Source organism: Parambassis ranga, chromosome 8, assembly GCF_900634625.1.
Source record: "Parambassis ranga chromosome 8, fParRan2.1, whole genome shotgun sequence".
Lineage (NCBI taxonomy): Eukaryota > Metazoa > Chordata > Actinopteri > Ambassidae > Parambassis > Parambassis ranga.
Window position 1 is genome coordinate 18723723 of NC_041029.1, and position 25092 is coordinate 18748814.

General features: G+C 43.9%; 1 protein-coding gene across 6 annotated transcripts in view; it reads left to right on the top strand.

Moving 5' to 3' along the window:
- The window catches only part of hoxb3a (homeobox B3a), a 56055-nt gene extending 33361 nt beyond the window's left edge, over positions 1 to 22694 (top strand). For 3 of the 6 annotated variants that reach the window (XM_028411134.1, XM_028411135.1, XM_028411138.1), the window contains 3 exons: positions 9061 to 9129; positions 15393 to 16087; positions 19099 to 22694. In XM_028411134.1, the coding sequence (XP_028266935.1) occupies positions 15511 to 16087; positions 19099 to 19964 (1443 nt within the window). In that variant the 5' untranslated portion in view covers positions 9061 to 9129; positions 15393 to 15510 and the 3' untranslated portion in view covers positions 19965 to 22694. Of the gene's footprint in view, positions 1 to 1161; positions 2058 to 8242; positions 8884 to 9060; positions 9130 to 11975; positions 12463 to 15392; positions 16088 to 19098 lie in introns of those variants that run through there. The other 3 variants (XM_028411136.1, XM_028411139.1, XM_028411137.1) reach the window with 3 other exon arrangements.
- Positions 22695 to 25092: the final 2398 nt, after the last annotated feature.

Sequence of the window (25092 nt, forward strand, 5' to 3'; positions counted from 1 at the left end):
ACCCCTTTACCCAATTGAACCGGGCCGGAGCGAGCAGCAGCAGCAGCAGCGTGCACGGCAGCGATAAGAGACACCGAGCCGCTGCTGCCGAGCCGGAAATGTCTCCAAGAGGCGGGGAGCAGGCGCGAGCTTATTTCCCCTCACCGTTTTCCTCTTTCTTTTATCAAACCGGGCACACACTACAAATGACGGTGTGACTTCGGTGTAATTGAACTTCTCTCTACACACACTCTCTCTCTGCTTTATCTCTCTCACTCTTTAAATGTGTGTGTGGTAGAGGGCACGTCTATACGCGTGGGCAGATAACACAAATGCGCACACACAGGGAGAGATAGAATGAAATCAAAGCCAAGTGCATCGGTTATAAGATTAATTTAATCTTGCACTCAATAACTGTAAATCCAGCCTGGACAACGCTCAAAAATCCTCACAAAGTTTTATTATTCACCTGCAAGGCTAGAGTCAAAAGTATCTAAATATTGTCTGTGATAAGATCCATTTCTCTATTTTAAAATCAAAAGCCTGTTATAGCTGAAAAAAACTGTGCGTCCAGATTCTGTAGGCCTGTCAAAATCATAACACTGTTGCCGGGAGATCTCGCTATTTCTGGGCATCCAGTAGGTTCACATCACTATCACTGATTTGACCAGTGAAATTATTTGACGGACATCTAACAACTGAATGTGTAAACAAGCTGGAAAGAATTCCCTGTGCGAGAGCGCAGGTCGAGTCACAGCGGAATTTCTGCTCTTCCTCCCCTCTCACGACCTCCTTTCTCCCTCTTCCTATCCTCTGATCGCACTCAGTTTGACGCCATGTAATAACCAACATCTGGCCTTCGCACGGGCAGGATGGACAGGCAGGTCATGCTGAACCTCGCTAAACCCCTGGTGCACCTCAACCACACTCCCTTATTGGACAGGAAGAAGAACCAGAACCCCCAATTCCACCCCCTTCCCGACTCCCTAGGTTCTCACAGCCTGTCTAGCTGTCAGTCCACAGCTCGGTTCAGGAACAGTTCACGGTGTCAATTCGCTATTTGCCTACTAGAAAAACGAGGACGAGCAAGCTAAAGGTCCCGAGAAGGAAGAAGAGGCCAAAGGGAATGTGACATTGGACGGGATGATAATCAATCGTTGATAAATGCACGTAAAGGTAAATACTAGATGCAGCTAGGCTACAGGTCAGCAAGGTGACGCCTGAGTACCAGTTTAGCACAGCAGCAATAAAGCGCCTGTTTTGGTGGCTTGGGAATGAAGCAAAGGAAGAAAGTAAGAAGGGACTGAAAGGAGACCTGTGCTACTCTTTTGGTGAACTGGGAGAGAAGAGGAGGAAGGACAGAGGTAGAGCGCGGAGAGGAGCCTTGGGAATACGGAGTTAGGCTAAATCCAGGAAATATCTGCTGGCTTTATTCTGGAGTATCTGCTCAGTCAACCCGCTGGAGCTAGCTCTGTTCCCAAAAACGTTACTAGCGCCGGTGGCTAGAGAGAAAGGCGCAAGCCCTGTGGTGCTGGCCAGGCACGCAGCAGCCCGCTATACGGCGAATTTTGCAGCACAGGCGGAGGGGGGAGGGGGTGTTTTTTAGGGTAAAGTAGCACCGCGAGCCCCAGACCGAGCAGTCCCCGTCAGCGTGTGTGCTGTAGGTAGGCTTGGATTGTTGGAGATTTATAGCGGAGCTGCTTAAGATTTATGTTTTTTCCCAAGCAGGCACTAGCGTTTCCCTTACTTTCTACTCAAGAGGCGTTGTAACGGATGCACCGGTATTCAAGTACCAGTCTACGTTGGAGCTTAACAGCCGGGTTTAATTTATTTAAATTATGCTTTCGTTTTATTTTGACCGTGACTACGCGTAAGCCAAATTCCTGGACGGACCGTGCGTAATTACGCAATCGCAATCAGTCAAAAATACTTCCAAGGTTTCCCAAGTAAGGATTCTGAAGCCATCTGAGCTACAGTCGGCGTGTCCGTCAGTGTCCAAAACAGACTGCATCCAGAGGAGAAAAAACCCAGAACAACAGGAGGAGATCCAGCAGGAGAGACCAGCCGAGAGGGAGCAGGTAAGGTCTGCCGGGATGCTTCTCGCTGAGTGTGCCGGCGTGTGTTCCCGAGGCGTCCCCATCCCACGCGCACTGCCGCTCGACATGTCATTAATTATCTGTTGTGTGACCGTGGTCTCTCTCGAACTCACAGAGGCATCCGCGGGGTGTGCCCGCGTGCAAGCTCTATTGCTAGCCAAAAAGTTTTTTGTTTTTTTTTCCTGTGTGTGTGAAGGCAGCTGAAGACAGATGTCTCAGGATAGGTAACGGAAGAGACTAAAGGGGCGCCACGCCAGGGTCTCTGGCTCTTTCTCTCTTGTCATTTGAAAAGAAGTTTACCTGCAGCATGAAGAGAGGTGTTGTAGTCTGTGTGTGTGTGTGTGTGTGTGTGTGTGTGTGTGTGAGTGTGTGTGTGTGAGAGAGAGAGAGGGGGGGGGTGAGTCGGAGTGAATGGGACCTGACGGCAAGGTGTAAAGAAAGAAGATGCATGTTGGCCATGCAGTGATTTATGATAGTGTGAAAAGATTGCTTACACAAGAAGCCCCCCCCTCTCTTTCGCCACAAATTGTCATGTCCGTCCCTGCCACCCCCCAAACGCACACCAAATGGACAAATGGTCCTAAAAAAGATTTCTTTTTCTAACCCTGCAGATCTAAGCTAAAACACACAGAGTGGTTATAATTAGATCTATAATTACGCCTCAACTATTCTACAATTGTTACTAACTGGAGTTTATTCCATAATGACCCAATGTGGTCGGTTTCTTCTTGTTATAGCGCACAGATGTGGGCATTTCATGGGAGATTTAAAGGATAAAAAAACCACCACAAGCAAAATAGAAACACAATTAGATTATGCAAGGACTGAGGTGGGTAATTTATGTCCATAATATATATGCATATATTTGGAGCAACCAGCCACTAGGCCTGATCCTGTTCAGTCATTTGTTGTGAAAAAACATGATTTTGGTATCTAAAAATGACTTTATTAAATTAAGTCTTTACATCTTTTGTATACTGTATTAAGAGTCCTACGCTGCATAGGCCCACATGAAACCGCAGGAAAATATTACAACACTTATTAAAAGGTATATTACAAAGGCCAAATAGTTGTAAGATTACTTGAGCAACTAATTTCTCCTTATCAAGTAGTCCCACATGGAAAAACAGACAATTTTCTTTAATGATTGCAATTCCTCAACCTGTTTCCTTAAAACAAAAAAAACAAAAACAAAGGCTAAGAAGATATCATATCTATGCAGTGTCCAGGGTTAGCCATACCCATCCAGCCATAGTTAACGGCTGTCTACAAATTAGTAGAAGTAGATGCACTGATCACACTGACTTTATTTATCTTTCTGAAACAGTGTGCAAAAATATACTGTACAAGGCCAAAAGTGTGTAGATCGGATATGGCCTACATTCCATATTAAATGCCCAGATGCAAATGTTTTGGTTTTTTTTCCACGAGTCCACATCCTCATTAGTGCCATACCATTTTTTTAAAATAATCAACAACTTTTGCACACCTTAAAGCCATCTGAAAAGGCAAAATCAATGTGCCTAAACCTGGCATCTGAAAAAAGACATAGCTTCAGTGGGTCACAAGTCAAAATAAAGAAGGGTTGGGAACAGGATGCTATATCCTGTATGTGAGTCATCTCCAGCCACTGGAGGACAGCTCCTCAGCTTGCTTGACCTTGGTGGTTTTTGCTAACTTCCAGGTACAGAGACTTTAAAAATCACAAAAACCCACAGCAACTCCAACACAGCTGTGATTTAATTGATTTTTTCATACATCACTGACAAACTATGGGCAAAACACAAATCAGAGTAAAATAGTGGTGGCAAGCACGCCGAGCAGAGTCGCAGTGTATAAAAGCTGACAGGTCTGGCTGAGATCCATACAGTCGCTCTCTCCTGCTGTAACAGGCTTAAGCAGGCCTGTCTGCTGCTGGGCCAAGTGGCCCGATTGTATTACAATCAACAGCATCTTTCTTCTGATCCGTGTCTCTTGAGAGGACCATGTTGTTAGGAAATAGATACCGGCCTGTTGTACTGGTGCAGGTTGTTCAACACTCAGCGTAATGAGGCCTCAAAGCTATATAATAACAACTTGGCAAAATCCATTTTTAAAGCACTGCCAAACCACAAATGACTACAGACACATATCACCGAGCGCTCCTGTCCCGGGATGGACCGACATCCCAACACAGAAAATATATCTGTTTCACCAACACGCTGCCACAATGACCGCATGGCCAGAAATTCAACATGTTCGCTTGGTCAAACACACAATGACAAAACCTCTGAAAAAACATGGTTACAGAAAGGACATCCAAACCCTACAACTACACACCCTCACTGATCCTTAGAAACACTAAAACTCTACATGTGGCTACATTTTGTTCAGCGTGAATAAATAAACTCTGCTAAAATAGAGTTGATGCAGTAAAGCTTTGAAAACATCCTCCTAAAACCTCCACACAGGATCCCAACCAGCCTGGACTGCCATAACTCCCCAGATGTTAGCGTGCATTTGACTGAAGGGACGTCTGTGCTTTGATGGCAAACTATGATCTAAAATATATATATATACACATCTACATACCCAGCTTAGCTTTTATTACAGAACATGCAAGTGTAGTGTTGTATATAATTGAGATTTTTTTTTAGCAGCTACTATCTTCCACTCTGACCACACACACACACAGAGTCACATCCATCCCCGTCTATCCAACGCCTGACAGACTTGGTGAGCTTGGCACTTTTTACGGCTAAACTCCCCCCCAGACTTGCTCATCCTCTCTCTCTTTTTCTCTCCTGATGCCAGGAATGTCTTTGAGTTGGAGGTTAAATATTAGCATCTTTGATAAAGATTAACTCTCTGTCAAAGGAAGGAGCTGATGGCATGAGTTTCAAGACTGTTGGTGACCCGGGGGTCGAGCTCTTCAGGAAGATGGGCGACCCTGCCTGCGGCAACAGAGGGGGGTTTTACTCTGGCACCTCATTGGTTCAAAAACTAATATTAACAACATTGACTGTAATCATGTTGCATATTTTAAGTTAAACTTTTGAGCACGTTTTGAAGAAGGGATTTAAGTAATACAAAGCAGACGTATCCAGACATTTTGGTGGAACAGAAGAATTTTGGGTTCTTTTTGGGTTTGGAAGAACCCAAAAGCTATCACAGCCTCACACTGCCCCTACATTTGTTAACTTGTTGGAGACTAAGCCCAGCTCTCTAAATTCGTGCATTATCCCTGCAAACGTTCCAGCTATTTGTGAGGCCATGAACTGAGAACTAAATTCAGCCCAAGCCATGTAGGTTCAAATAGGTCTTTTGTGCACAGGGTGAGCGTAATGCCTGAGTTATGAGTCAACAGCCAGAAGCAACCCACAGCCATGGTGAAGATTTGTTCAGATTTCACAGGCCGGAATGAAAAGAAGGTATTATATAAAGAGGATGTTCATAGCAGATGATACCTTCACACACTGGTGTACAACACATGTTACGCTGTTAAGATGTAACTGAGAAATGGCCGTCTTTATACCCACCGATGGAGGTTGTGTAATTTAGACTGGTTGTGAAATGAATAGGCTACAGTGTGTACAGTTTCCTCATGTCAGTCTGGCAGAGCTGTCCACATCAACAGGCTGCTGTATTTCAAAATGCAGATGATGCACATAGATAATGTTTCTCTTGTGTAGACTTTTTAAATGTGTAAAACTGTGCCTTACTGATGACAGAATGTGGGAAAACAGCGGGCAGGCAACAAACCAAAAGCCCTTCGCTCCTCTGAGGCCCACACTTTATTTAAACAAACTAGCAGCAGATGAACATGTGAGGTGTCCCCTGCTCTCTCCCGCTCTCTCTCTATCTGCCCTCTGAAAAATGGTGTTGAAACTCGCATGTCATCTGCCCGGAGCAGGAGGGGAGGAGATGAAATGCATCGCAGTGCTTGTGTGGTGTTTGTCGTCGCTTGCCCATTTGCTGTGGTTGTTTGTGAGCGTGTGGCGTGCTGGTGATGATGCTGCATGGTCGTTCGACCTCATTACATTTCAAGGAACTCTTCTAATAGACTTGTTGAAAGTGTCTTTTTTTAAATGAAAGGAGCTTGGACATTGACTGAACTTTGCTGAAGTCAGTTGGCCGAAAGCTTAGAATTTCTAGACAGACATTAACGGTCAGTCAAACTCTTGACTAAAAGTAGAGCCAAACGGCCCAGAGGCCCAGTGACGTTGCAGTGCATGACATCAAATCTGGAAATTGGATACACATGGGGGGGTGTGCTCAACAGATAGGTTGTTTGAGGGCAGAGTACGTTTTGAAGTTATTACCTTTATCTGAAAAGTTTCTTGGCAGAGGAGCTTTAATTTAAAGAGAATATTCTTTCAGTTTGGAATCCTCAAAAGACCAGTGGAAGCATCAGAAAGCTGACAATCAGATGACTGAACTTTACAGTTGATAAAAAAACTGCTATGAATTAATTCAGAAGAAGGAAGGATACCTGTTAACCGCCTATGCTTAAAACAGCAGTAGAGGAGCCACAATGATCTTTTTGAGTCAAAGGAATAAACTTCCAAAGTCTGTGAGCTTCATTTCTGTCTGCCCCGCAGTCTATAAAGAACATTTGAAATAATAGATTTACATTAAACTGGAAGCTGGAGTCCACTGCATGTCTGTGTCTAATGTTTAAGCATCAAACACCAAAATGGAGTTCTGCTGCACTTTACCAGTTGGTTGATCATTAATGACCTGAACCATTGCTGTCCAGGGTCAGGAGGTCACTTTTGGAGAGCTGTGCACCAATATGTCACCGTGAGAGCCTCCAGCTCTGGTACTATCATCACAAAGTGTGTTCAAAGCTTCATGTTCTGTACATGAGGTGGTGTTATAGTCCTCATTTCTGTGGTGTTTTGGATTATATCTAAAGGTCAAGTAACTAAAAAGGACAAAAAAGAGGGCAGCATAAAACGTCCAGATCAAGCTAACCTGAAAACACTCTGCCTGTTGCTATCCAGCACAGCACTGATAAACAAAGGGAGTGTGTGAGGCCGGTGACGGCACCACCAGACCAGGCGGAGATAAGAGCTGAGAGCAGTGATAAAGTTTGTTCGGATCACAAGACTCTGAGGTGAAGCTGCACCAGTAAGAGCAGCAACATCAGTCTGTCCATCCTCTGCAGGGATAAACGTGACTCCACTCCAACAAAGTGTCGTAGCTTCGCTGTATGTTACTGTCCCTAACATTTCAAATTATATTATCTAAAAGTGCTCATTTTTAATGTTGGTGAACATACTTTCAGTTTTGGATTCATCCATTTATCCCGCTCAGATCTGAAGCTGCTGTTCTATCATTGAATATGCTGCAGCCTTTGCTGCTCCCATGTTCAGCCAGTAACCCCATTTATTTCTTTTAAACTTTCACTTCTTCCAGTCTGAGAAATGCACTCATCTGCATTGTTTTATTTGGAGTCCTGATTTGATCTAAAATTCCCTCTCTTTCTTAAAGCCTCCTCTTCTACTTAAAATTTGGCTCATCAGCTGTTTCTAGTGGGCTCTGGAGGCGGCCTCCTCTCTTTGTCTCGGCCTATGGGCTAGCTGGCTAAGCTAGTCGGCCTCTGCATCACTTTCTGGGCAACTTTAGACTAGTCCACTCCTGCTCCGTGGCTGCAAATTACCAACTAACCCGCGGGGCTGAGGGGGGATACAGAGAGGAAAGAACCCCGACTGCTGGTGCTGCGATGGGGATGGACGGCAGCCAGAGCTGTGCGTGAGTGCATGGATGGAAACAATAAATAACTTTATAGTAGTAGGGGTAGCAGTGGTTGTTGTAGTAGTAGTAGTAATGATGGTGGTGGTGGTGCAGGCTGGTACGGGGAGGTCGGGGGATCCTTTGCTTTTGATTTATGTGTTTGGGGGAAGCTGTCAGGGAGCAGAAACAGGAGCAGAACGAGCCAGAGATTTTATTCCATTGCTCTTTAATAATAACAGCCACTATGCAACAACCCGGACAGCGCTTTTCATCCTTTGGTCGTGAATACTATTACACAATTACACAGCTCAGCTCCACAGACACGCAGCAGTGGATGGATGCATCTATCGCCGGGTTTCTGGAACGCGTTCTCTGGCTCTGGGTGCTCAGCGCGGCTTTAACACTGAATATGTTGTCACGGGATGGAGTGTTTTCTCTTTGAATGATGCTCCGGTTATTTATGGGCTGCGTGGATCAAACGGCTGCTTTTGGGCCGCTTCTGTTTTTCGTTTGTTTTCTTTTGTTTTTTTCTAAGCAGCATTTCTGACTTTTCAAAGTAGTTAATCTCACTGGGAATGTTATGAATGTCTTTAGTATTAACGAATGTAAACAGCTTAAATGTGTTTGGGTTTTTTAAACGAGCTTTTGAGGTTTATTTTGATGTGGTTTACAGAGAAAATGAAGCACGATTTCAGGATTTAGACGCAGCCAAGTTCTGTTGGATTTGTATTATTTTGCTCTATGGCTGCTCTCTGTATTAATGCGCCAGTAGCGGTCACGGAAGCCTTAATAAAAAGGCTTCTTATAAATATTTTGTACTGTGTGATTTGGTAACACGTTATTTTTTTGTGCGTAATGTGACAAAAAGCCAGGTTTTGTTACTTTCTCTTATTTTTATCTTACTGATAACACGGAGCTGTTTTTTCTTTTTATGCGTATTTACTGCAGCTCATACAAATCGAGGATTTCCTGGGAAATATTGTAATTACAATAGAGTGTGTAATATGATAACCAGAATCAATAGCATATCGGATCACTCCCACCCCATCATCCTCTTTTTTTCTTCTTTTATTCCGGGAATAATTTTAAGGTCAGCAGCAGCTACCTGTCAGCGGCTGCTCCTGTCCCAGCCGTTCGATTAGCCTACAAGAGGTCTGTGCTCTGTATCGGATTTTACCGAGACCTTTTGATTACATATCTCTCCCTTTATTCTTTCCTATCTTTGCCCTCCCCTCTGCCTCTCCCCCGTTCCCCGCTTATCCTGCAGTTCTTAGGAGCTTTGTGGAAGCAGCTTTCCTTCATTAAATCATCAGGAAAAAAGAGGAACCATCTTTGGGTGAGTCCAAATGTTTATTATTATTCCTCAGTGTAAGAGGCCGTTAAGTCTGCGCAGAGGCCAGACCATAAGGATTCTACACATTTAAAAAATAAAAACTTCAAATTTTAAAAACTATTTGAAAACACGTTGCATAAAACAAAGATAGTTTTACGATTTTTTTGCCATTATTATTAAATAATAATGGCAAAAATAAAAAATAATGTGATGAAATTAATACATGCAATGTGCGGGCTTAACGGCTCACCAATAAATGTGCAGATTATGCAGAAAAAAAATGTTTGTTGGTTTATTGTAGACTTAAAAATATAAATCACTTATCGATGACGGTCAGTTCTGAGCGGCAGCTGAATGCTTCCGTGTGCATGATGTAATATAATGTAATGACACGTGTTAATGTAATATAATCCAGAGGCGTGAAGGGCAGTGAGGTTACAGCCGTAGCAGGAAACACGGAGGGTCAGTTCATCATTTGACAGACAGTTATTAAAACAGCACTTTGTAACTCCAGTAATGACGCTAATGCTAACGCTGCCAGCAATAAAGGCATAAAGATTAATAAAGCTAGCACCCACGGCAGAATGAAACAGGCAGCAAACAGGAACAATTCTTCATGTGTGTAAAATATTTATTAAAAACGTAAAGTAACAGTGTTTCCACACAGTAAATCCGTGCGTAAAACATGTTTTCAAAACGCATAGTCGAAGGAAATTCCTTAGTGTCATCCTCAGTGGCCTGCATGTCTGAGGTCCCAGAGGGGAAAAGGGAAAAGAAAAAAACAGATTTCCATAGCTCTGCACGGCAGAGTTTCAGTTGTGAAACCCAATATCCGTGACTCAATCCGAAACACAGAGCATCGATGCGCGTCTGCCATCCAAGGAAAATAAAGCATATCTGCCATCCTTTGCAAGCACCAGCCTGCTTTTACAAGTCAATACATACGCGTAATCCGCACTGCTTATTCCCACACTGTTGCTCAGTGGAACAAAAAAAGAAAGAAAGACCAAGACAAAAAAACTGCTGATTAGTAGTTTAGTTAATGAGTTAGGAGATCCTTCAGTCCGCGTACAAAAGCCGGTTTGCAGGAAAAGTTGCAGACAGACACATTTCAGGCTCCCACCTTCCACCTACACGGAGCTCATCCTCTCATTTCAGCAGCCCACAGCAAATGCTATCTGTTTTAAAGTTGGGCTGTTTACACACACACACGCACGCACACACAAGCTGCTGGGTGCGAGAGAACTCATAAATCTTACGTAGCCATAAACGACAGGGGTAGCGTCCTGAATAATAAAAATAGAGGGAAGTGAGAGAGCTATAGAGACAGAGAGAGGGAGAGGGTGTGTGTGGTATGAAAACACTGCAAGACACCTCCATACTTTCATTTCCATTTCGGGCTCACCTCTCAGTGTCTCTTTCCTTCTGGGGTGTTCTTGTCACTCCTGCTTCACCTCTTTCTCTAAATGTTGCTGCATCCACTCCCATGTGTGTTATAGTCAAAACGCTACAACACAGGTCATCTTGTTGTGTTTTTATTCCTTTAAAATTCTCCAATTCCAGGTCTTTTAAAGGTCATGTTCTCCCCTCACAGCTGCTCCCTAGAGTTACTTATATTACACGTGTTTTACATTGTCAGCCTACCTTTATCTACATCTTTTTAACAGAGTATCCTCCCTTCCGGTATGAACACCTTTTACTTATGTTCTGAGCCGAAGTAGCAACAGGGAGATAAAGTGTTGAAATCTTGACAATACAGACTATAACTACTTTCAACAGAAACATAATGAGGTGAAGAAAATCTAATTTCCTAAAAATTCAAAGTGGAGTGAAATGACTTGGGCCTGTCTTCAAATGAAAACTTTATTCAAACTTCCACATTCAAAAAAGTTGATGCAATCATCACAAACCTTTTTTATGTCTCAGACATTTTACATTGTTCCTTAAATGTTTGCATTTAGCTTTAATCCAGCTCACATTTTAGTTTGATGTATAAACTGCCTTTAATTGTGTCACATGGCTAATCCAGAGGCAGCAGTGTGAACATGTGACTGTAAAATGAAGCCAATCTTAATCCTGTTTGTAGTTCACATCTGTGCATCATAATCACAGCTAACACAGCTTAAATATAAAGCAGGGCTAACTACAGGCTATCTGATGTTTAGTGGCCCAGTGTGTGACCTGCTGATGGAAGTCAGAGAAAATGGGAATTCCTCAACTACGTAAACAAAACTACTAAAGCCTGATTATTGTTAACTCATGAGCACAGTGGAAGCAGAAGGAGCATAGGTGCCTGCGTGTTTCACTTCCAGTCAGTCACATTAGCATAATGTCTGAGTGACGCTGAGCTCTTTGATGAGGGAATCATCGCGTCCACGAGTCGATCCCCGTTATTCCGCCCGTGCACGCTGCGTGGAACCCGGGCGCGCTGTCAACAACACAACGACCAAACCTACTACTACTACATTGCTGCTGCTAGCCGTGCTGGAGTGCGCCTATAGCCTGCAGAGACCGGAGCGAGGCGGGAGCAAAGACCCAAGACAGAAAGGCAGAGGAGTGAGGAGAGGCGGGAGACCCGAGGAGGCGAGAAGGGGATATATATAAATCCTATATAATAAAAGCAGCACCCAACATGAGATGGGGGGCATTTTGTGGCGGACCTGGTCCTTGGAGTCTGCCTGACTGGCTGGCTGGCTGGCTGGCTGTGTGAGGCTAAAAAAGAAAGAAATTTGAGGCCATTGTTATCAGGCAGCAGCGGTGCAGGCAGCGCTGGTGCTGGGGTGGAGGTGGAGGGCGGGTGGGGGGCGGGGGGCGAGCAGGCAGCAGGCAGGCTCCCGGTAAGCTCGTTCAGCTCGTGCGCTAGCTAGCCTGCCTGTAGCCTACACCGAGCCCGTCTGGTAATTCTGCTCCTAAGCCTGGATCGAGCCACCCGCCGGTGCCTTGAACCCCCTCCAGACTCCCCTCTCCTCCGCCAGCCGTTCATGCCACAAGGTGTCCGGTTCGCGCAGCCCGGTGTGCCGCTGCTGCTGCTGCTGCTGGGGCTCCAGGAGGTGTTGTTGTGGTGGTGGTCGCGAGCAGCCGTGCTAGTCTCGAGACAGCACCGGAGGAGTAGCGGGTGTGCGGAGAGAAGAAGAAGAGGAAGAGGAAGAGGAGGCGGTGGAGGAGGAGGAGAGCGAAACGGAAAGCGGAGCGGATCTGTTATTTATTTAATTATTTATTATTGTTATTGATTATCCAACTGAACGTGCGTGAGGACTCAGGATATCTGTGATGAGGTGCTGCTGGGTCCGTGCCGGACTGGACCGGGACCACCGGTGCTAAAGGAAGGAGGGAGAGGTAAGGAACATCACCGGCAGGCAGGCGGCCAGGCGGGCAGGCCAGCCGGTGTAATGTACGAGCTCTAACAACAAACCAGAAATATAGTGTGTTTGTTCGCTGTGCAGTGTGTGGACGGCGGAGTGGCGGGCTCAGTGATTTATGGCCCGTATGACTCCAATCCCGGTTCAAGAAGAGTTCACAACGCGTTAAGCTGCCGTAGCTCCCCGCCACCAGCAGCCCCCCTTCTTCTCCTGTTCCGTCCATCTCCGTCCTCTCTCCTGTCTTTTCCCCTCATTTCTTCCCCTTCTCGGTCCACTCCTCTTCCTCACTTACAGCTATTTATTTACAAAGCAATGGCCGACCGGTTCCTGCTAAGGAGTCATCCACTTCTCCCTTTCGTGTATTTTCCTATTTTTGTCAGCGCTCTTTTTTGCCAACCGTGACATTATTTATTTGTATTTTTTACAGTATAATTTTAATCACATATGGAGGCTTTGCTGTTTGGTGATTTCAGCCTGAATTGACCAGGCCAGCCCTGCATTGTTTCTGCAGGTTAGGCTCCAGTATAATTGGCCCCTCTCTCTCTCTGTCTGTCTGTTAATGGGATAAGGAATACGTGGATTGTCCAAGTTAATGCATTCTCTGTGTGTCTCCTTGGCTGCATAGCTCTTCATGGCAGGCGCCATTTGTAATTTTATATCCCAGGATAAAACAGACACTGGACACCAAGGCCGACCGCTCTCTCTCCCTCTCTCTCTCCCTCCCTCTCTCTCTCTGTTGTTTTTGTTTGGGCGTCTGTTTCTCTGTCAGTGTAAGTGGATTATTCAGGGAGGCGTCTAGTAAAGTTGGTGATTGTATTAAGCCGTAGCCCTACATGCCAGGGGCAGAGACATTACGTGTCCCGTTTAATGGCGAAACAGCGATATGATTTAATAACATATTCCTCCTACACTCACTGCTGCGGCCTCTCTCTCTCCCTCTCTCCCTCCTTGGGACTATTCCTCAGAGTAAATAATTAGGATTCCAGCTTGTCTCCTAGAAAGATAAATGGCTGACATGTGTGACGTGCTGAGAGCTGGAGTAAGGCTGGACTGTCTAATCTCGAGAACAAAATATAATGATGGCACGTTTTCAAAAAAGACAAGAATTATTTTAGCACGTTTTTGATGTGTGATGATTAGAAAAGCATCCAGACTGTAAATTAATAGATTTATTGTTTATTTTTATTTGGAAAAAAAATAGGCAGAATTCGCCATTATCGACATATTAATGTCACTAATTGGGCCACATCATCTTTACAGACTTCTTGGTCTTTTGAGCTAATTATTCAGGCACATTTAGACGTTTTCCATGTCTGCAAATACCGTAATGTATTATTAAACATCCTTTCAGATCATTTCTGTGTAACATTCTGTAGCACTATCATCAAAGTGTGACAGTATTATTCAGGCGATTTGGTTTATTTTTATTTTTATTTGTTCAAAACGAAATCGATCTTAAAAACCACCAAAAACAACAGCTTTCGTTTTATGGCGCTTTTAAAAACAACTAATGGCTTCATAATATTCTGTGCAGGCTGTTGATGCTAATATTAGCCCAGATGATAAATTATTGGTGATCCGCGGCAGTTAGCTGCGGCCAGCAGCAGCAGCCTGTGTGTGATGCAGCTTTCCACTGAAACATTTTATCTCCTGAGAAGCACTGAATGCCAGGTGCTCTCCTGCGCCTGACAAGCCGGCCTCTTGCGGCCACGGGCCCACCCCAGTGGTGCACGCAAAGACAGGGAGAGGGACAGGGAGTCCATGGAGGCTCACCCTGCTGGTTTTTTTTCCATCCTTTTCCCTAAAGGGGCCATGATAGAGCACTCTGGCCGCTCGACCCTAATGGATCACTCACTCGTGAAGCTTTTTCCGGGATCTCGTTTTAACCGTCATTCTTTCCGTCTGTCGGATTTTTCTCCAAATAGCTGCTTAGTCATTTTAAAATGCTTTGTAAAACAATCCAAAAGAAACCTTGATAAATAATTTCAGGAATAACATTAGATTTACAGGCTGCGTTCACCTTGCCAGTTTAATGACATCTAAACACATTTATTCCTTTCGAAAAAAGCAAAAGAAAATCTGAAAATCTTATTTCATGCAAAAGCAATGCGCATTAATCCCACACATTTCCAGTGACCCTTTAAAAAAAATCTACTGCGTTAAAAAAAAGTTATTCAGCAGCTATAATCGTCCTGTGAGCGAGGATGAGGTGAGGTAACAGCCGAGCAGGCGGAATACAGTAAATCACACGTGGTAGGCAGAGGTTGACAGAAATGGGCTACCTACATCAGTCACAAAGGGAAAACACATACGGGCCACATTCACACACTTACTGCCGCCATTACACAACAAAATGTCACGTTCAGCTTCAATAACAGCAGACACGAGGGTGGAAAGCTTTATTGGGGGAAAAGGTAAGCGTGGAAATAACTCCGTGATTAAAATTACCACGTGATGCTGAAAACATTTGTAATTTTCAAACGCAGAAGGGAGGATTTGTCATGACTGGAATAAATGCTCAGAAATGAAAATAATTAGTGAATAATAAAAATACCTAATTGCACAATTCCAATAGATTGCAGAGGTTCTAATTATGATGATTAGCATTAACTGTCCATTGTATTGTTGTATATTTAAAAAGTGTGTGAATCTTTTGTTCAGTGTGTGTGTGTGTGTGTGTGTGTGTGTGTGTGTGTACATATATAGAGGGAGCACAGTTTGCCCTCTTCATGCCCCCTCCACTAGAGCATCTGCAGGCTGTGCACTGGACTCAGAGGGGAGGGGAAGGTAGGGGAGGGGGGTGAGGAAAGAAAAGCAGTGGTTTCTATTCATGTCATGGCGCCTTTCATTGGAGGAAGATGGATTTATCTCTCTCATTTCTTTATTCTGTCTCTCCTAACCTTTTAGGTCAGATTGCAGGGGATTGTTGGCGAGACACCGTCACGTGACCCCCGGTACCAAATGGTCTTCCGGCAGTGGCTCTCAATAAGGACCGGAGCACAAGACGCCACCACTTCTCTCAGAAATGCAGAAGACAACATACTACGACAACTCCTCAACGCTTTTTGGTGGCTACTCGTCCTACCAGGTGCAGGGGGCGGCAGCAGCGGCTCCAAACGGCTTTGGGGGCTACGATGCCCCGGTCCCAGTGTCCCACCACCAGCCGGCCTTCCAGTCGGCGACCCATCTGGATGTGGATTCATACCAGCGCTCTGCCTGCTCTTTACAGTCACTGGGCAGTAATGGAGGCCACCAGCAGCAGCTAGCCAAGACCAAGGAGCTGAATGGCAGCTGCATGCAGCCTAGCCTGCCTCCTGAGCACCACCCTGGCTCCCAAGTGTCCCCTCCTCTACCCCCAAACCCCAGCAATGGTAATACCGGGGCTCAGCAGCCGGGGGGCAGTGCTGGAGCCTCCTCAGTTTCCAAATCAGGCCCCAATAAGTCATCCAATTCTTCCTCCTCCACATCATCCTCAACGTCATCCTCCTCCTCCTCACTGCCACCCAACCCAGCCATGGCCAAGCAGATCTATCCCTGGATGAAAGAGTGTCGACAGACGACCAAGCAGAAAAACTGTTCACCCAGCAACAACTCCGGCAACGGTGTGTTAGATTACACCTGTCTCTGTCTGTCTGTGCTTTGATTTCCCGCACACAGTGCCACAGCAACAACAGCCTCACCCTCTTTCTGTTTCTCATTACTGCTTTCCTCAGCTCAGTCTGTCCTCCATTTCTTCCTTCCTTCATTTTCTTCCTCATTAACGTCTTTGTTCCTTTTATCCTGCCTTCTCCTTCCCATCACCGCATCACTCTTTCCTCACCTCTCTTATCAACATCCTCTTGCCAAGCCCAGATCCCCAGAGGATTTAGGAGGTTTCTTAAGCTATTATGGCAAAACAGATTTACACATTCACTTGTTCAGACAGGGAGGTTACCACAGACAACTGTCAGACTGGGTATTATCTGTCTGTGTGTTGTTGGTGTAATTTTACAGGTTGCTGAACCCGATTCACTAAACAACAATTCACACAACAGTGAAATGTGGATTGGACACAACAAATGAGGTTCATATGAATATATGACACCGCACCTTTTAACTTTAATTTAAAGAGAGAAAATTACTGATGTTTGTGTTGTGCTGGAACATTTGAAGTTTTGCCTATAGCATAAAGACTGGAAGCAGGCTGAGGGGGAAGACGCTGCTTATACCAAGTGCCTTTATAAAGCTATAGAAAGTACATTTCATGCTTTTTGTCAAAACAAGACTATCAGACCAGCTTAGCAGTAACAGATATAGAAGAAAGATCACATCCACAGCTAACTTCCTCATTAATGGGTTCAATATGTGACCAATGTGCAGTTTCAACACCTGTTTATTTTCTTTCACCCTTTGCCACTGATTTGCCAGAAAGCCACTGCAAGTACGAAGATATTAACAGGACGAATTTAAATGTCATGTACGATAACAGATGAGGAGATTTTGAGAGAGAGGGTGACAGGCAAACATTTGAAATGGTAGATATCAGCCAGCAAGGGGAGGAAAATGCAATGAGATGATAATATCATCTGCATGTGTGATAAAGTACGTAGCACAAAGTCATTGAGGCAGACTGATAGGTTATTTGAATTGGTAGCCATCAATGAGAAGAAATATATTGTGCCATAATGAATATGAGTGTGATTTATATTCAAAAAGCTTTCAGTGGACCAGATGAAGATCTGAGAGGAGATTAGACTGTTTATTGAGGAGAATTTGAAACAATCATTTAGTGAATGTCAGTGCTCCATGAGACGCACGACTCGGTGGTTTCCACGCTCATCTCTCCATCCACATGAACACAAGGGTCAGCTGTTTATACTCTAAACTCTAGTACATTCTTCAAACTATGCTGCATCAGCTATTATTAGTATGAACGCATCGTATGCATGCACATACCAGCAAATTCACAACAGAGGCACCTGCTGCATACTTACAGAGAGACAGAGACCCTGTAGTGCAGCATTAAGGTTTAGTTCGGATTTAAAAACCAAGATGGCAGGAGCTACCAAAGTATCATGTGTTTCTGTTTAAGTTAACTTTAGCAGCTGCTTATTTCAGCAGCGAACCAACCGTCGTGTACATTGAGTTGAGTCCTGTTTTAGCATATGGAACTGTCAGCGTTACCGGGTTTAAATAAGGTAGTGGCTGTAGACACTCACTTCTTTATATGTTAGAACTAGCTACAATCTGAGCTACAATCTGGCTACATCAAAGCTGTAAGCAAGCTCCGAGGTTAGTCAAGAAAATGAAGGCAACTACATTATTCACAATTTAAAGAAAGCTTTCTGCTGTTCAAAGTTTGACTTCCATGATTATCTGAAGATCTGCTGTATTAGACAGCTTTAGTTTCAGCTCATGGACTGTCAGCTGGTTTACAACCTGACTGCAACATGAGTTGTGTTTGTTCACCCGTTGTATTTATAGAAACGCTACTATTACAAGATCTTAACATCTACTTTAACAACAGCGCTGTCATTAGAGATTGGCAGGGACTGCAGAAATGAAACCTAAATCATAATAAAGTAGTTTCAGTAATTTTCCCCTCATTGTTTTTGGCAAGACTGAAACAATGATTTGGAAGATAAAGACAGAGGGCTCTTTCATTTCCCTCAAAGGCACAGCATGAGTTTTAAAATCTATTTTGCAATATTACTAGAAATTTTGGGCACTAAAATTTTATAACTCAACACGCAGCTTCCAAGTGTTGCATGCCAGTTAAATGTGGCTTGTGCGTTTTAGGGTTTTCGGTCTTTGGCGTCCATGTCATGATGTTTTATTGATTCCAAAGACATCTTGTGAGACATACAGCCACTGGAGGATTTTAGGTTTAGCAGGCTTTATTTTTAAAATATCTACATTTGCACTTATCGCTTGCTTCACCAAGACAAAATATGGTAGCAGACTTCTACTGAGATCCAAACCCAAGTGTCAAAAGACTAATCCAACACAAACTGTAATAAAAGTGAATCAGTGAAAGGGAGGAGCAGGTGTAGCCGAACTGTCTGCAGAGTCTCTGAGCAGGTTTCCACTTCTATCAGAAGTGTGACACAAATGTGATGATCACTTTGACTTCTTGGCAAGGTGTTTGAAGTGAGTGCAGGTCAGCCTCACTTCCTGCTTGTAGTTCTTTCACTGCAGCTGCTGTTGCTGTGGGGGTTTTTCTTGCCAGCCAAGATGCAATTTGGCTGCCCCTGGCCACCACCGGGGCCTCCGTCTCTTAATAACTGCCACTGTTATGAAGTGTTGACAACTAATATCAAGGGATAATTCGGCCAGCCTGCCCGGACCCCCCTCTGGTTTATTAAGAACCTGAATGCTTTCAATTTCCTCCAGCTTGCAGCTTGATTGTGATATATTCTCTCTACCTTTCTCAGTTTATTCATTTCATTTCATCTTTCTACCCATTCTTACATTTTAATATCTACAGTTTTATTCCTTTAATGTGTATTTCTCCTAGTTTCTAATTTGTTTTTCTTTTGATAGCTGCTCTTTTCCAATGTCGCCTCTACATTTTTTCCATTTAATTTTCCTCCTTTTCCCCTTTTTCTTTTAATGTCTTCTCTTCTCTCCTCAGCATCAGGAGGAGCTGAGAGCGGTAGCAGCGGGGAAAAGAGTCCAACCGGAGGGTCATCAGCATCATCTAAGCGGGCTCGTACAGCGTACACCAGTGCCCAGCTAGTTGAGCTGGAGAAGGAGTTCCACTTTAACCGGTACCTATGCCGACCACGGCGCGTGGAGATGGCTAATCTGCTCAACCTGTCAGAACGCCAGATAAAGATCTGGTTCCAGAACCGACGCATGAAGTACAAGAAGGACCAGAAGTCCAAGGGTCTGAGCTCAAGCTCTGGAGGGCCCTCACCAACGGGCTCGCCACCCCTGACCATGCAGTCTTCCGCCAGCTTCCTCAACTCAATGCACCCCATGGGAGGGGGAGGAGGGGGTGCAGGCTATGATGCCCCTTCTCCACCATCCTTTGGCAAGCCCCATCAAGGAGTGTCCTACTCCATGTCCACTGCCTATTCCAATGTTCCCATGAAGGGATGCCCTCCCCAGCAGAAGTATGGCACTCCAGACCCAGACTATGGCGATCCCCATCCCCACCATGGCCTAGTACAGGCCAGTAGCGCTGGCTACGGGACTCCCACCAACATGCAAGCCAGTCCTGTCTATGTGGGAGGTGGCAGCTATGTGGAACCCATGCCTGGTTCAGGGCCTTCAATGTACGGGCTGAATCACCTTGGCCCCACGCAGCCCCACCACCAAGCCATGGACTACAATGGCGCAGGGCCCATGTCGGCCGCCAACCAGCACCACGTGGGCGGCGGGGGCCCCGGGGGTCCGTGTGACCCGCCCCCACACCCGACATACACCGAGCTGTCGGCGCACCACACCTCGACTCAGGGCAGAATCCAGGAAGCACCCAAGCTCACTCACCTGTAGCAGGTTTGGAACAAAATGACAATGTAGGAAATAGTGAAGACGACACAGAACATTCACTAACAACTAACAAAAACCTGAGGACTCGCTGCAATGGGACAGCAGGGGAGACAAAACGAGACAGACAAGAGCTATCCAGTGGTTTGTCCTGTGCTTTACAGTCACAAAAGGGGAACAGTCAGTGTTTGGTGTTGTTGAGCCTCCACCTTTTTTTCACTGCCTTATACCATCAAATCTGATTAAGGCAGAAGCTTTCACTGCTACTTTGAAAGAGCAGCAAATTTAATTTGAAAAGGCTGAGGTTGGAACAAGTATCAAATAACAGATATGGACCCAAACCATTCTTTATACCAAACAAGTCCATAAAAGCCTTATTTCTGCTGTGAAAAAGAAGCAAATGTTCCAGTTTTTAAATTTCTACAATAATTACATTCTCCTATAGTGTTAAGTGACTGAATTATTTACCATAGAGTATTATTATATTAACTTGCCTTCAGAAATCGAACCTCTTTAACTCACAAACTCAGTATGGCTTAAGTTTTTAAATTACCTTACATGTATCTTTCTGTTTTAAGCAATTTTCACTAATCTTCACATTTCACATACAAATCCTTTAATAGTGATTTGCAGTGTACCATAAGTTTAGCTCTTGGTCCCAGGGCAGTGAGGCATACTGTAGGCGTAGGAGGTGAAGTGTACAGTCAATTGTCCCTCCTCCCCTCCCATGGGGTGTCACAAAGTAGCCCTGGTGCACAGATATATTGGCAGCTGTATAGTATATATGACAAGATCTATGGTCAGCACCTTTGTTTAGTTACTATTCATTAGGGTGATAATGACCTGGCACAATTAAAATGAAACGTAGCCCGTTTCTGTGGAGATGACAAATGTGTTAGAAATGACAGAAATGAAAGGAAAGTGTTCTAATCAATGTTCCAAACAGTTTTTGTTTGGGCAGAACAAACAAGCAGCAGTACTTCAGCTAGCATATGTCGTACATATTCCAACAGTGCTCCTGCCTAGTAAATGAAATAGTTGAGATTTTAATGGGCAGTTAACAAGCTGGTTGGATTTGTGACGGTGAGCTCTCTCCCCCCTCCAGGCAGCACATGCTGTCAGCTGACCTGAGCTCCATGGAGGACTCTGCCTCTCCATCACAAGGAGAAAAATGTGTCCGGAGCTTACAGCACTCATCTCCCTCTGTTCTCCACATTTCACGAAGCACATAAAAACCACTGGACGGCCTTCACTGAACTGTCTCTTTTTGCCTCACGCTGCTTTACCCGTCTCCGTCCATCTAGACCGAATCATTACTAACCCATCGTCTCCCGTCTGTGGCAGCAGCACATGGCTTCTGAAGGAGGCAAGATTTCCCACAATCCCCCACAGACTGCCTCCTACACATCCATCACCACACTTACACCCCTCCCCATCACTCTAACAGGGTTTAGGAAGCTACAAACTCAAAAGGCTAAACCAGCCTGCATAGACACACATCTGTGCTAAGCTACTTTAGCTAATCACTCCCTCATACACATACAGCAATGCTAAGCTAGCTTCCTTTTGTTGACACACATCCACAGCCAGGGTACGCCAGCTGTTGACATCTTCAAACAAACACGAGAGGACATGGAAGATGTTTAATGCTCTTATTTTAGCACATCATCGACACAGGGTAAATAATAAGAGTGGAGAACACTATTTATTTATGTTTGAGTAAGTCATTGCCTTCCGCTCTCTCTCCCTCTTTCACTTTGGAAGGGTTCACTAACATTAGCGAACACCAATGCGTAAAAGTCCACATTTTCTATTGTTTTTATTTTGTTCTCACATATCTTGACTTTTAACGTGGATACAGGGTATATATTTGAACAAAAATGCATGTCCCAGAAATCGGAGCTGCTGTGTATAACAACACTCTTTTAAATCAACATGGTTTATGTGTTTGAACCGTCAGTGAGGGCATTTTGGGACAACACACACACTTAACCCCTTACAGACTGTTTCACCCAGTGCCCAATACAGAAAAACAAGCTGTGTGTGGTCCGTCCTAAACTCACTGACGTTCAGGAAGTAAATCCATCATGTTGTTTTCAAAGTGGAGATTTTACACAAAGGCTTTTCACACCTGGGCATCATTGTTGCACTTAGAGTTTACATTTTGATGGTTAAAGGTAAAAAAAAAAGTAAAAAATAATAATAATAAAATCTTATTTTGAAGACGGAAGGCCCTCCAATCAAAGCGTCTTTCGCCAATGTGTGTTCAAGTGAACATTCATATATAAATATTTATTTGTTATAGCCAGTTTAAAAAGACTTTCTGTTTTGTATTATTATTTATCCTTCATGTATTTATATCAAGAAAAAAATGTACTTTTTTAGTATTTACCTGTTATGAAAGAAAAAAAACAAAACATTGTGTTTCTTCTTGTCCATTGTACTGAGGTTAAATTTTTTAGTTCTTGTATTTTAGAAGAAAATAAGTAGTTTTTATGTTCCTATAATGACCCTTGTACATAAATGTCTTGGCTTGTACAGGGAAAAGGCAAGGATGGGGATTGGTGACCCAGCCGTGCATAGTCGGAAAATTTAGACAAAACTATTAGCTGGAAAAAAGAATGAGTCTTTTTGGAGAAGAACAACTTCTTTCTTTGTCCTTTGTAGCTTCTTTTTCTTTCATTGTTGAGAGAGTTGTCTGTCAAACAATTCTTTAATAAAATGTTATGTTATTCAGATTTATCTTCAGTTTTTTAAGAATCCTGAGCAAAAATTGTGGTGTTTAGTAGTGTTTAAAAAAAAGTCAGGAGCCAGTAACACCCCCAAAAGTGGTTAATTAGTGCTAATTGAAAATTTGCCAACTCCTATTGTACTGATCGTCAGGGCAACATACAAGCAACCCAGTGCACTGCTGTGCTCCTCTTGGCTGCCAGCTGTGTCACAAAAGGTATGAAAACATGCTGACAACTAATTTACAACCAGTTCTATGATGCAGCTTTTATTATCAACAATATTTTAAATACATATTTTCCGTAAATACCAAAAATAATATTTTTATAAAGACATAAATCAAATGATTCGACTTTAGTATCAGACATCTAAAAACAACAGCATTTGGTTAGTGTCCTAGTTTTATGTTTAAAGTGCTGAGGCAACAAAATGCTGCTCATGAATCCCTGATCAGGTGTAGGTGTGATTTCCTTTAAGCAGGATATCCCAGGTTTCAGGATGACCTGACACTGAGGCAGGTATTGAATATCAGGTCAGTACCTGGGGCTAACAGCATGGCACAGAACTTTCCTTAATAATTCAATCTGAGTCTGAAAACCAGAGGTGACATGTCAAATCATAAAAGGACACATAAAACCTACAGGAAGAGTTCAAAACAGTCCTTGTATGTTACACAAATCAGACAGGAGGGAGGTGCACACAAGCGTACCAATCACAGCCTATTATGCGTCTGTAGCTGTTGGCTGGCATGAGTCACTCATGGGCTCTGCTTCCTGCTAAAACCTGATCTCTAATATATCTGATGCCACAGGACTTGCTGCTTGATTTGCTGCCACTCATCTGTGTTAAAGTGTGTCCTGGTGTCAATATCGGCCTTCTCACAGTTTGACAGATGCATTCAGCTGTGGTAACTGTCACACTGAGCATTCAGGAAAACTTGTGTGTTTTATAACACTTTCTCCTCCAATCTGGAAATATTAAGCAACACGATGAGGTGTGGATAGACAGATCTGGACAACCTTTTCAGGCACTAATGGTTGCGGTTGGATTTCTGTGCGTAGCAGGCAGAAACTCCAAGATGGCTTTGCTTATTAGTAATGATCTGTGGATGTTTGAAAGTTGCTTGTTGCACTTTAGCCTGAAGCTTCTACAACTTTTAATGGTTCTTTTTTTCTCCCACATCTTCATAGACACCACCACGTGCAGACCCTTCTGCTAGACATGTGTGTGTGTGTTAATGTTTATGGCTGTTTAAAAAAAAAGCCCCGAGGCCTGCGCCATGGCTCGGTCACGTGGTCTCTAACCCTATACCTCATCTCTCTCTCTCTCTCTCTCTCTCTCTTAAGCGAGTGCTCAGAGGCCTGAGAGCAGCATAAAACTTGGGACATAAATCAGGCGCCCATAAATAATGGCCGCACTTCCCTTTACATCTCCGTTGGACTAACAGACAATAAAAACACCAATAAGCAGAGATTGGATCTAATTTATTGCCTCATAAAAACAGACGGAGAGCTCGGCTTGGTTTCAGACACTGTTGTAAAGTCTGCTGCTATTACTGTAGCGCGCACTCACAGCCAGGTACGCGCACACTGCCAGTGTTCAAAATGTCATTTCAGAAGGATAGACAGATTTTCAGGCGGCGTGTCTGGCAGGAAAAGGGTCAGCAGCAGATCCAACATAGCGATCAATTCGACGGCGATAATTTAATGAATATAAAATCCCCCAAAAAAAGAGGCAGCCTGCTTTTAGTTATAGGACAAAATATTGGTCAATGGACTAAACAAAATGAATGATTATTAATTAATAACGCTCTGCACTGGAAATTCTACAAACAAAAAAAATCACGAATTGGTAGTTACACGTTTAATTAGATAAAATATAACGGTTAATGTTGCAAGACCCAACATAACAGTCTGGCCTACCCAGGACACATTTTAAAAGGAAAAAAGTCAAGTCTCATGCTCCCGTCGACCAATCCACTTTCTCCAAAACATAAAAAAACACTTGGAAGCCTCTGGTCTCCAACAACAATTCCCATAAACTCCTGCGAAAAAGCTCAAAAATATATGCAGCTATAAATAAATGTAGATTTTAGGAAAGAGGAATAAAACGCATTGCGTTGTGATAATGAAGCTGCAGTCAGCAGCTTGTGTCTCCTGTGTGGGTTTGTGTGTTTGTGTTCATGGAGCCTCGGCCTACTCACTGCCTGCGCTTTTCTGATGCGCTCAATGGCTCACTCCCACACACATTTCTGAGTTATTTTCCTGTCCCTTCTCAATGCCTGGGGTGAGGGACGCCAAAAAAAGAGAAGATGTAAGAATGGGGAGCAGTCTAAATTATCTATTTGCGCCCTGTGCTCAGCTGTTTTATTATTATTAGAAATGCCTAAAAGCTGCTGCATTAA